A 12,452-nucleotide genomic window follows, 5' to 3' on the forward strand; every position below is an offset into this window, starting at 1 on the left:
TACTAAAAAAAAATCATCGGAGTATTAGCTTATGCATATTTTGAATGTGAGGACACTGGATTTATTATCGCTAAATCAAGTAATAAGACCAGAATTTGGCCCTTTCTGAGCGAGCACCAGTTAGGATGGTTTGCAGTGTTCCATAGCACCAGCGCGTTGTCGGGTAGAAATAAATCACGGAAAGAAAATAAAAGAGGGTCGTAAACTTGGGCCTCTATCTCTTGTGGTTTTCAGGGTTGTTTAAAGAATGGTAAAAGAAGAGTAGATGAATGGTAATCATTTCTGTCTCCTGCCGCATGGCAGCAGGTAGCGTATATGTTATGCATGCATGAAGCTTCACAGCGCTTGTCTGCCCCCTGCTAATCCATTCAGCCAAAGTCAGCCCAAGGATGGGAGCTGGATTTGGTGAATTATCGGGGACTCCAGTGGCAAGACAAAGGCAGGGAAAGTCTGTTGTAGTGTCTCCCTTCCCTGCCATTGCTCTCCTGCTCAACTGTGTGTCTAAGTTATTTGGAACTTGCTCCAGACAAAAACTCTTTTATTCTCTTCGTTCTCTGATCTGTAAGCTCACAGGAAAGAGAACTCTGTCAGGTTTTTTGGTTCTTCTGTTGTAACTCAACATAGAAATTATTTTTAAAATACAAAAGGCATGAAGGTTGCACAGCCAGACTATTCACAGTGTGGTTCCAAGAAACACCATTGCGTTTCCATAAAATAATCTTGCTGTTTATTTAAAACAGCTGCTATTTTCTTTTCCTCCCCCTCTTTGATTTACCATCAAGTCCAAACCCTCAATTTTTAATAAAAATTAGGGGATGTAGGTGATTTCCTGGTTAATTCTCAACCATTGGCTGGGAGACGTATAGGTCATGACACGGTCTGTTAGCTGTGTACATTCACTAGTTAGCTATTCAGTCGTCTTCTCTGGGTCAGTGGTGCCAAGTATGAATGTGGTTATATATTTAGCTGTCAGCATCAACATTGCTGTGAATTCTCCACCATTCAGCCATCAGACCTATGTGTCCCTGCACAGGACTGGCATAGGGAACCCCATCCTGCAGTTTCTCAACTCTCTTAAAGCCAGGAGGAGTTGCACAGTGTAAGGGTTTGTCCTGCAACAAAGAAATGGGCATTTCAGCTTATTTTACTCCTCTCCTTTATTGTAGCAGATGTTTTTCAGATAGCGTCTTTCTGATGAACCAAATCTTCAGACAAAAGCAAATCCAGGGCATATTGCAGCCTAGAGACGATACCCAACTCTGAACAAACACCGTGTTTGGGGGCCAAGCTACGAGTTGTTCAGCCATCCTGCAAACCTTCCCATAGGCAAATGTACCTGAGATCAGCTTTCTTCATCAGCAAAGCAATGTGTCGAGCTGGCTGCCGTGGGCCAAAGGTGTTAAATGTGCTGTGAAGCCACGGTCCTGTGGGCTGGGTGCACAATCCCTGTCACAGCCTGGTTGCGCTGTTTTCCAAGACAGCTTTCTCTAAGGATGTCTAAAAATGAGAGCGAACGTGCGGTGTGTCTTGATGCAGTCTTGCTCTGATAGTAGTGAAAAGGCTGGGAAAACAGAGCACATCAGTAAATTGGACTCTGTCGCCATGTCAGGTGTTTCCATGCTCAAACAGCATCCAGTGCAGAGAAATATTGGATGTGAATACTTCAACGATGCACTTCATGTTTTTTCCTAAAGTCAGTAACCTCTTCTAATCTGTGAGCAATCAGCAATGTTTGGGCTTTTTATAATTGCAAAGGTTTAGGCATCTGTGTCTGGTTTTAAACCTGCTTTAGCAAGCGTTGTTCAGTGGGAGGGAAGCCCTGCTCTCACGAGCCTTGGCGACACTTTTCGAGCTCCTCTGATGGGGCCAGAAGGTGACTCTGCCCTAGATCTCACCTCTCCAGAAGTCTGTATAGTTGAACTAGCAAACATACTGCAAAGGGACACAATTTATACCCCAAAAATGGGGGACAGGGGAATGCCAAGGTAATTTAAACCAGTTTTCCAAACAAAAGAAAACGAGAGTTATAGCGCGAAAACAGAAGTGTGGGCCAGGCCTTGGCAAGTCCCGTGTTATGGCTGAGTGAAAAAAATTCTCTGGATTGAAGAATTCATTTTTCTATTTTATTTGCCCTTTAGTTTTGGAAGTTTCCTTTCCCTCTTCTATTCTGGGGCTTTGTACAGCTGTGGGGAGGTTTGAGTTTTCCCTCTTGTTTTCCCTACTGTCTGTCTCCTCCTCTGACAGATGGGGTTCCTGCTGCTCTCCAGGAAATCAGATAAGCAGCTTTTTGAAAAGCCAGTGCCATGAGCATTATCACGCCATTCGGCACCAGGAAACAGGGAATATTCGCTGGTTACTGTTGTCCCCAATCTCGTTCCCGTAAATCGCTCCTGTGGACTCTGCAGCTTGCCTTTGCTTCTTCGTTTAAGGGTGCAGAGAGAAAGAAATATGGGGGTGACAGAGAAAAAGTAAAGAAGTTATGTATTATTTGATTACAAAATCTTTGCTGTATTTTGTGAGTGGTTGAGGAGTAAGAAGGCATGAGCCGTAGCATCCAGGCTGGTTGCTGGCAGTTGGCTTGTCATGCAAAAGCGATGCAAACCCACCTTTCCTGTCTCTCTCCTTCACATGCAGCACTGCCGGTTTGGGATGTGTGTGCCCAAAGAGCGAGAGGCACCGGTGATGGATGGAGCGTGGGGGACATGGAGCCCTTTTGGGACCTGCTCCAGAACCTGCGGTGGTGGCATAAAGACGGCGATACGGGAGTGCAACAGGCCTGAGTAAGTCCATGGAGGGGGAGCACTGATGGGTGAGATGGGGGAGAGCAGCTGGGTTGCCCAAACAGGCTGGGATCCCCTTCAGCTGTCTCCAGCTTATGTGCACCCCAGGGATCTGTGGCTTTGCCTGGGGACGGTGGCTTTGGCTGGCATGGGTGAGGCAGTGTGGGAACCCAGGAGGAGCTCATTGCAGGTTTGGTTTGTGGGTAACGGGCACTAAAAAGTGGTCCATTCCATGGAGAGATAAGGAAAAAGCTAATATCTGCATGGGTTTATTGCCTTCTGTTTTACTGGAGAGGCACATCTGGGGGGATCCTGCTTCCAAAGATGTTTTTTTTCCTCCAAAGCAGTAGATCAGAAAGGAGAGAGAAGGGAAGGAGACATATTTTTTATCCATTTTTCACTGTTTTACCCCTGCTTTGGCTACTTTTGCATCTCTTCCTACAAGCCAGATTTTTTTTATATAGTTTTGTACTATTTTACTCCTGCTTTGGCTGGTTTTGCAGCATCTAGCTGCTTTTGCAGCTAATACTTTATACAGTTAAATGTCAACTAGTCTGGAGTAGCCAAACCTCAGCAGAAATCTGTGCCCCATTAAAAAGTGGCACTCAAAAATGTTTTCTGTCAGTCTGGAATGCAAAATCCTGCACCCTTTGAAATGGCATGGAATTTTGCTGTGAGTTTCAAGAAAATGAATGGCGAAATATTAGTAATAGGTTGAGCAACTGGTATGAAAACAGCCTGTTTAGGTAAATGTGAACTCTGCTGGTTTCTGTTTAACTGCCTCCTTTCAGCCCACAAGTGCAGGAAGAGGTGGGCAGGATGCTTTCCAGCTTCTCATTTGGGACTGAGGCACGGAGAGGATAGGGGTCTGTGGAGCTATATGAACCAAGGGGTCTAAAAAAACTGAGTTCCACTTTCTTGTCATTGGTGGCGGACAGCTTATCGCCAAGAAAATTGCCATTAGTGATGCATCAGTGACAGTTTCGTCACTGCGGGTGGGAGAAGGGAGAGGCTGTACCTGCAGCAGCGGTGCTAAAATGCCGGGAGGGACTGGTTTAGCGCACTGGGCGGATGTCAAGAGAGCAGAGGAGGATTGAAACTAAGGGAGTTGGATACAAGCAAGTTAATTAAAATAGTGCTGAGAAACATACCAGTGCAAAGAACTTCTCGTCTCGCTGTGCTGAGTCAGCACATGCCATATGGTCTTCCAGTAGCCATGGAGATGCAAACATTAAAATATCTTTCCACGTGCCAAAATAGCTATGCTGCCAAACCTTTGGATGCTGTCAGAGAGATGTATTCCCGTCTCCTGGAGCGGCGTCTGCCTGGACTGATAGTTCTTTGAGATAGAAAATCCCCTTTATCCTAAAGGCTAGTAAAGGGATTTTAGATTCCATCTTCTCTCACTGCTCGTGTTTTGTGTCTTGGTGTTTGGTGGGGGCCTATTGCTTTGGCTGGGATTTGCAAAAGCACCTAAATATGGTAGGCACCAAGATGCCCGTGAAATCCCCTGCGCTTATCACTAACAGTGATTATTTCCCAGGCACCTTTTGAGAGCTCTATAGCTGGCACTCTTCTCCAACCCCTCCTGAGGTCTCCGCAGGAAGTCGCCTGTCCTAGCACCCTCCACAGAGCTTTACACAGACTCTGTTGTTTCGTCCCTATAATTTGACATCATAGCATCTGAAACAGTTTTCAGCAAGTCTGTTATATTCAAAGACGGTTTAGCTTTGTAAAGCTTTTTCTGTGCAGGAGCATCTGAGGGGGTACCTTGCATGCTAATAAAACTTTGTGTTAAACCTGATGTTGAAAATGAACCCTCCTGCTATGGTAGAGAAAATAAGGCTGCAGCTCCTGCCTCTGTCTATAACAACTTCTGACACCTACATGGATGAGTGTCTTGCAGGGCAGTAGGAAGATGTAATCCTTTGAAATGGCAGCAGGCTGTGTTTTGGCATACAGTGAAGGAACGTACTGGATAACCAGACCAGACCCTTCCCAACAAGATTGCCCACATGGGGATTTGAGGCTGGCTGGTACAGACAGAGCCCATGGCTGCGGTGCCTCATGTAGAGGGTCTGTAGTGCGAGCTCTGGGTTTTAAAGCAAGGCATAGCTGCAGAATTATGGGGAAAAGGCATGTTTCCTAACATGTCAATACCAGGAGCCCTGGTTTCAGCAACAGCTTTCTGGATGAGGTATTGTTACCTCTGGATACGAGGCTGATTGCATCTGCATTTAGTCCATCGCAGAAGTATCCACCTGTGTTGAAGGCTGTTTGCGCTTGATATGTAAACGCATCTACAGATAACTGCGTTGGTCGCTGGCAGCACGTGTACCAATTCCTGGTCTGAGGGCTTCATGGGATGCTGCAAAGGAGATCTCAAACTGATCTCTGCACAGTGGAGTTTCACAGATTTTTCTGCAGTTGCTGCATGAGCACTGGCACGGAGGCAGACGTGTAGGAGAACACACACAGCCCACAGCCGGTCTCCAGGGTCCTTCCATTGTGGCAGCTTGAGTGCCCTGGGCACAGCAGGATGGGGCTGAGCGCCTGCAACACACCACCAGAGCAGCGTTTCTTGGTGAGGTGTCTGTAGTTGGTGCTCCTGGAGAGCTGGGCACTGCCTTAAGGTCTGCAAGTGAAGACTTTCCTGGTTAGTTATTGCAGATGATGCGTTAGGGGCTGTTCGTTTAAGACATGTAGGGGTGGGAGTGGGGATAAGACCCCAGTGTTCTCCAGGGCTGTCTGCTGTGTCCTGAGAGTTTCTGCTGTGCTGGGAGGAATGCAGTGAAGCCGGGGTCTAATGGCAATTATTCCAGATCAAAAGCAGGTCCGCATCAGCCCTTAGTTGGTCAGAGATGATTCAGAGAGAAGAGAAATAAAGAGAGAACAAGGAGGTTTCTATGCGTGCGCTGCTTTTTCCTTCCACCTCTGTGGTACATCCTTGATGATTATCCATAAAAATATTATGTAGCGTGAAGTATCCCGTATTCCTTTGTGACACTGAAAATTGATGTTCGTAGAATCATAGAATGTCCTGAGTTGGGAAGGACCCACAAGGATCATCAAGACAGACTACTGTCCCTGCATAGGACAGGGCGTTGTCTGAGGCTGACTTATTTTTCAGGGTTGCCTCTTTCTGTTTACTCAAACTCTGTGAAAAGCAATGCTGGTTTAAAAACACCCTAAAACTGTCAGGGTGGTTGGGGGTTGATTTGAAATGTCAGAAGTGTGAGTGTGCTTCAGCCCTGAACACTGGCTGTGAGGACATTTATTTACTGCCACACTTAGGAAGCTGGCAGTTTGCAACACAATGGCAAGTTAGAGTGTCCTTCCCTTTGTGTGTGTCCAGTGTTCAATGTTGTCTCAATCTCGCAGATGATGGCTGGAGAAAAGGGAGCTATACAGTAGCTTGGGGTTTTCAAATTTGTTTAGACATACTCTTAAAAAAAAAAGGCTCCTGCATGTTCTTCTTAACTTACTATTTGAAAGACTCATTTTTCATTGAATTGATTTATATTGGAAGCAAAAAATGTTGTAATTGCAATCTTTTTAAAGAAATGCCCTACTAGAGGTTTACATAATTAAGAGTCCTGGTCAAACTGCAACGGTCCTTCTGCAGTATAAATGATTTCAAAGTGAGAATGATGAATGTTCCAAACTCACCAAGGTCTGGAATACGCTACTGCCACAGCTATGAAGTTTTCTCATGTGCTGTGTAGTGAGATGGTTGAGATGTCCCTTTGTAGTTGAAAGTAGATAATGTGCCTGCACAGGGAATAGTCTGCAGGAAAGGCTCCGGTGGTAGGAAACCCCCAGAGATCAGCATTGTGTCTGCAAGGCAGGAGGATTCCAGAGATGTGTTTTCAGGGGCTGCTGTCCTGGGTTAGCTCTGAAGCGGTCCCAAGTGTAATCAGTTAAATTAATTCCAGTTGTTTGTCATACTGATGTTGAGAATAGAATAAATGGGTTAGAAGTCGGGTTTAGAATTGCTCCACTAGGAACTGGTGGTGTGAAATCAGTCTGTAAACTGAAATCTGCACGGAGCACCATGCAGTTGTTTGGGCTTTTTATCACTGCTATTTGTTTAATTGCAAGGATCAGAAACCTTTGCAAATGACACCACACGTTTAGTTTGCAGATGGCATGTGAGAGTCTCCCTCAGAGCAGACAGAGCTGATGTTACCAGCTATGGCTCTGGGCTATGCCTAAAGACAAATCACCCCCCTCAGCATTTAGGATAGGACTTGAGAGGTCTGCACCACAGCAGTGCACATCTCAGCAAGAGGAGGATGCTGGCAGGAAAAATCTGGTGTGTGTAGCTGGTGATGCTCTGCACCTCGCCTGCGGCTGCTGGAGGCAACCAACAATCTGAAGGAGGCAACTCCTAACAAACTTGTGAAGATCTCCCTGTGTGGTGCTGATGGGAGGTTGGGAAGCCTCCCTGCCCTTCCCTGCTTTGCAGGTAGTCTTTGTCTCTCCCCATTTATCTCATGTGAACTGTGCTATTGAGTCACAAGTAGTTTTCAAATGTAGAAGTAAAGAATTGCTGCTTATGGGAGAGCAAGCATTGCTGGGCTTCACGGGTTGTTGTGCCTGTAGTTCAAGAGAAACAGTTGTGTTCAGCTGCGGGAACTTGTTGACCCTCTTACATGAGCAGAGTGTTTCTGGCTCTCTCATGTTAGGAGACGCTGGCAGTATGCAATGTCAAGAGATTATTGTGGGCATCTCCATGCTAAGGGCAAATGTGATTCCTGTTTATCACTTATTGGTGTGTGTTTCAGACGGTCTCCGACTGCACAAACCAGCTTCCTTCCTGAGAAAGGAGTGCTCTGACAGCACCCCTGGGACACTGATGGGGCTCTGGTCCTGGGGCAAGGCAAAGCTGATCCTGAGGAAAAGCCCAGAAAGGCAGGAGGCATGGGTGCCAAGACTTCGGCACCACTTTTCTGATCTGCACTTCCTGGGTTGGGTAGAAGATGTAAGTTTAGTGGCTGTTTTGTAGCAGATGCCAGAGCTGGGCACAGGTGACATGTTGAGGGCAACTTTCTGCCTCTGTGCACGTGCCCCAGCACAGCACGGTCAGGATGCGGTGGCTCATGCCGCTCAGGATGCTCACTGTGCCACCCCTATTTCATTTGAAGTTTTAGGAGAGAGCAGCAGAGATGGCATCGGGGGTTCTATTTAAAGCCTGGTGCATCCTTTTTTATTTTCTTATTAAAATTCATTATATACATCAAAGGCTGCACATAGGTGAGCATATGAAATCTTACCTGAGTTCCTAGAAATGTCCTTTGAGCAGACAGTAAATAGCTTCTGACCCAAGAGTACTTGCAGCCTTACCATAGCAGAAGATGAGTCCTCACCCAAAAAGTGCCTTCTGCTGGGCTCCTCCAGTGCCATCCGTGTGCAGCTCACTCCCACACTTCTGCTGACAGTGGCTGGAGGGGGAAAGGCGTTTTCAGTCCGCAAAGTGAGGTGTTATTTGGCAGAGGCTCTGTCTACATGCAAAAGGGCGAAAATAGTTTTATTACTATAGCCCTGAATCTGGAAGTTGAGAAATTCAAAATTAGAATTTCTCCTAGGATTATACACTGGGTTTTATTTGACTTGGATGATATTGCTCTCCCCAGTTTATACCAGAATCATCCTACTATAAAATGGGGGTAAAGTATTTATTGGACATCTTTGGTGCTTTCTAGAATATATGAATATATGGAAAATATGCAGTTGTTTAAAAGTCTAGTGTTACCTCTTCTACTATTTTGGGCTATAAATCCCAAAGGACTAAGTGCTGCCTGGCCTTTCAACCTCCAGAGGGAAGCCCTTTCTCCTTTCTGCTGATGTTTAGTTATTTGCAGCCTGGTAGATCAGATGCAAGCTCTCACTCAGATTGAGTGAGATTGATGGGGTCGTGGAGGGATGGTCCTGTATGGGATCCCTCAAGGTGAAACTAAATCCCCAGTTAGGGAGCAAGATGTTGCTTTTCCTCTCTGGCTTCTTCTCACTCCTGCTGCAATCATCAGAGGGAAAATATTCCATTTTTCATCCCTTTTTACATGGTATATATGATCTATTTTATTAGACACTTGCATAACCTTTCCTGCAATTAGCCTGGGATATTAATTAAACATGTGCACGAAGACAGAGTCCACAAAATGGTGTCGCGCATCCTGACTGTGCTGAACAAGTTGAGGAACTGCAGTCGCATCTTGTTTCTACAGGCCTAAAAATGGCGGGAAATATTGCGTGGGTCGTCGCATGAAGTTTAAATCCTGCAACACTGAACCGTGCTCAAAGCTGACGAAAGATTTCCGAGATGAGCAGTGTGCCGACTTTGACGGGAAGCACTTCAACATCAATGGGCTGCCCACGAACGTGCGCTGGGTTCCCAAATACAGCGGCAGTAAGTGGCGGGGGGGATGCAGATCCTGCCTCCCGCATCGCCACATTGGCGTTTGGATAACGTGCTTCTGACTTTCATCCCTCCCATCCCCAGTCCTGATGAAGGATCGGTGCAAGTTGTTCTGCCGAGTGGCTGGAAACACGGCGTATTACCAGCTGCGGGATCGCGTCATTGATGGGACACCCTGCGGCCCCGACACGAATGACATTTGCGTGCAGGGCCTTTGCCGGGTAAGTATTTTCCCTTCTCTTTAGTGAGGGTGATTGCAGTTTTGTGTGTCCAGATGGCGCTTCCACACCTTGCCCACCCAGTTGTTGGTGTGCCCAACAAGGCTTCCTTGTTTACACAAGGGCTTCCGACAGAATCCGCTGGGCTGAAGCTTTGAGGCAACCTCTAGGTTTGCAGAAGAGCTGTGCATGGATGATGCCTGTCCATCTGCCTTAAGTTACAGAGGACTGTGGAGGTCCAAGCCTGAATCCAAATGGTGCATCCTCCCGTGCTTCGCTGCCATTCCTTGTCAGCGCCCAGAGCACTTTACATTTCCATTCACAGTTGTTTTTCACACTCTTCTTCACGGGAACAACGATGCAAGGAGTTTTCTCTAGTGAAGGCATCACCTGGTGCACGTGGCAGTTCTGATTCTTGCTTTGTAAAAAAGCCTTTTGTTTGGAAATCTAGTGGGATGGCCACACTGTAAATCAGCAGAAAAATGTGGGGAAGCGAAACAATTTGTCTCACGGCAGCCTTTTGCATACAAAGCTTTTGTGTGCCTTAATTGGGAGGTTTGTAAATGCTCTTCTAGTCTGTATTGCTCAATCTAGTTTTTTCAATTTCTCTCTTAAAGCAAGCTGGATGTGATCATGTGCTGAATTCAAAAGCAAGAAGAGATAAATGTGGTGTTTGTGGTGGGGATAATTCTTCATGCAAAACTGTTGCAGGCACATTTAACACGGTGCATTATGGTAAGAATCTGTTGCTAAAAACTTTATAGTGAAAAATGCGGGTCTATAAAAGCCATTACCACACTTAATCTACAAAAACGTTGATATAAAATGCAAAATCCTTCTAGCTATAGCAAGCTCCATTTTATAACTATTTATGCTATCCCTAAATGAAAAGTATCAGCTTGTGTAATGTGAGGTAATTTCACTCATTTCCTTTCCTCCTGTAGAAAGCAAATGAAACGTCTGTGTAATAGCCTTGACTTTCTGTTAAATCTCTTCTAGGCTATAACGTTGTGGTCCGCATCCCAGCTGGTGCAACAAATATTGATGTGCGTCAGCACAGTTACTCAGGGAAACCAGAGGATGACAACTACCTGGGTGAGTGCCGTCCTTGTTTCAGTCCAGAACTCTGCTTTATTGCCTGGTTGTGATGAGGTACCTACTGGCTGCTCTCTGCTAGGGAGGATGAGGAGTTCATTTAAAGGAGATGTTTTCTCATCAAGAATTTAGTTCATATGTCTACCAAACATTCAACGCTATCTTGCTCCTTCTTTTCGTTTGTGCTGTCCTTGATGCAAAGTTTGGGAAGCTCACGGATTATCACATCTCCCGAGAGCATCTGTGTGGCTGGAAAGGGCTGTTGAACCTAGGCTGTGGGTGAGGCATAAAGCTGAGAACCCAGCAGACTTCTCATTTCTGCTGGAGTCTCCTCATCATAACTTGAAACATCTCTGCTGCCAGTCAAAAGACGGTTTTGCCATTAAGCCCTGTTTGTGTCCCTCAGAGTCTGTTCAGACTGCTGATGGAGCAGGGAGTCAGCAGGATGGAGTCCATGAAGTTCCAGGGTGGTGGCTGCTTTCCTGCCTCTGTTCCTTCTCTTTTGGATGGCCCATGCCTGGCACTGGCAGCTGCACTCTGGTAGCACAGGTCTCGTGTTTACCCCTCTGACCAGGGCACTTCATCTCGCAAAATCCCTGCATCGTTGAGCATTTTTGCAAAATACATAGGGCTTAGCCCATAACCGCACCAAAGGGAAGCGGTGCTGACAGCTTTGGTTGTTGCTCTGAAATGCCATCTGTGTGTCTGGACCCTTCATTCAGGCAAAAGCTGGGCAGGTCCTCTCTGTCCTTCTTCCCAGATGGGGGTCACACAAGGCTGTCTGTCGCTGCGCACGTGCGGCCGTTCACTTACAGCCGTCTTGCATTGTTTCTGCATGTTCACAGCAGCAAAATGAGATGGGCCAGCGCGAATGCATATAAATACCAAGAAAACCTTACTGAGATGTGATAGTTTTCCGTCTAGGAGGAGGGAGATACATTTCATTATTCATTCTTTCTAGAAAAACAGTCTTCCCTGTGTTGTGCCTATTCAAACTAGTTCACCCCAGAAGGAGCCCCAAAGAATTTCTTAGCTCTTCATGGAGGGCGTTTTAATCTTCATGGGAAGCAGTGAAGTCAAATCTTCTTTAACGTTGCTTTAATATTGCTGGGAAAGCATCTCTTCGCATTAGGCCTGACTAGAAGCAAATGAGAAGTGTGCATGTGTCCACTTATTTTGCAGCTCACTGAGTGTGAAATCTTGGGCCCTCAGTACTGTGAACCTTGTAGTTGCTTAACAATTTAGGAGGAATTTGATGTTGTCATCAAGTCCAAGACGTGTACCTACTGTTGTAGGAGATGCGGTAAACGGGAAGGAATCCTTTAATGAGTTTTACTACTGCCTAATGACATTAAAGTCTCTAAAGTGTTGGATTTGGTCGAGTATAGAGTCTGCTTTGTGAGTTTTTCCTCCATCTCTGTCTCTTTGCTACCGAGCAGTGTATTGCTTCATTATCTCTCCTCATTCAAGGTAAAAACTTTCCCTTTGGTGTTTTGGTGTTAAGTTTAGATTTTTCAGTACAGAGGCTTTGTAGTAATGTAGCTGTGATGGGTGAAATGGTGGGGAAACTAACTTAGGAAATTAGCTCCATAATCGCATTAGTGTGAAGTTGTGCAGCAGACTGCTGTTTTCAGGAAACTGTTCCTTTTATAAAGCATTTAGGCTTTAAGCCTTCAGTGCTTTCACATACCTTAAGATTTGGAATAATAAAAAGTGCAGGGGGGAGGAGAAAGAGGGGGAGATACTGACCAAACTCCCTGTGGTTATCTGCTAGAAAACAATGTTTGGGCTATTAAAGTACATATATTTACTCTGGAATACACCTGGAAAGAAGAGGGGAGCCTTCCTGTCTGTGTGGCTAACAGAAATCTTTGGGCAGGGTTATTTCTGCATCATGAGGAGATGCAGACTGTTCTGCGTCCAGCAGCCAGCCCGGCATGT

General features: G+C 45.9%; 1 protein-coding gene across 5 annotated transcripts in view; it reads left to right on the plus strand.

Moving 5' to 3' along the window:
• ADAMTS9 (ADAM metallopeptidase with thrombospondin type 1 motif 9) overlaps nt 1-12,452 on the plus strand; it is an 85,342-nt gene that overhangs the window by 23,064 nt on the left and 49,826 nt on the right. For all 5 annotated transcript variants that reach the window (XR_008451610.1, XM_054076225.1, XM_054076226.1 and 2 more), the window contains 5 exons: nt 2,635-2,780; nt 9,008-9,189; nt 9,283-9,419; nt 10,034-10,151; nt 10,416-10,511. Coding sequence is in view for 4 of the 5 variants with exons in the window: in XM_054076225.1 (XP_053932200.1) it covers nt 2,635-2,780; nt 9,008-9,189; nt 9,283-9,419; nt 10,034-10,151; nt 10,416-10,511 (679 nt within the window). In the remaining variant the exon portion in view is untranslated. The remainder of the gene's footprint in view (nt 1-2,634; nt 2,781-9,007; nt 9,190-9,282; nt 9,420-10,033; nt 10,152-10,415; nt 10,512-12,452) is intronic.

Source organism: Cuculus canorus, chromosome 11, assembly GCF_017976375.1.
Source record: "Cuculus canorus isolate bCucCan1 chromosome 11, bCucCan1.pri, whole genome shotgun sequence".
NCBI lineage: Eukaryota > Metazoa > Chordata > Aves > Cuculiformes > Cuculidae > Cuculus > Cuculus canorus.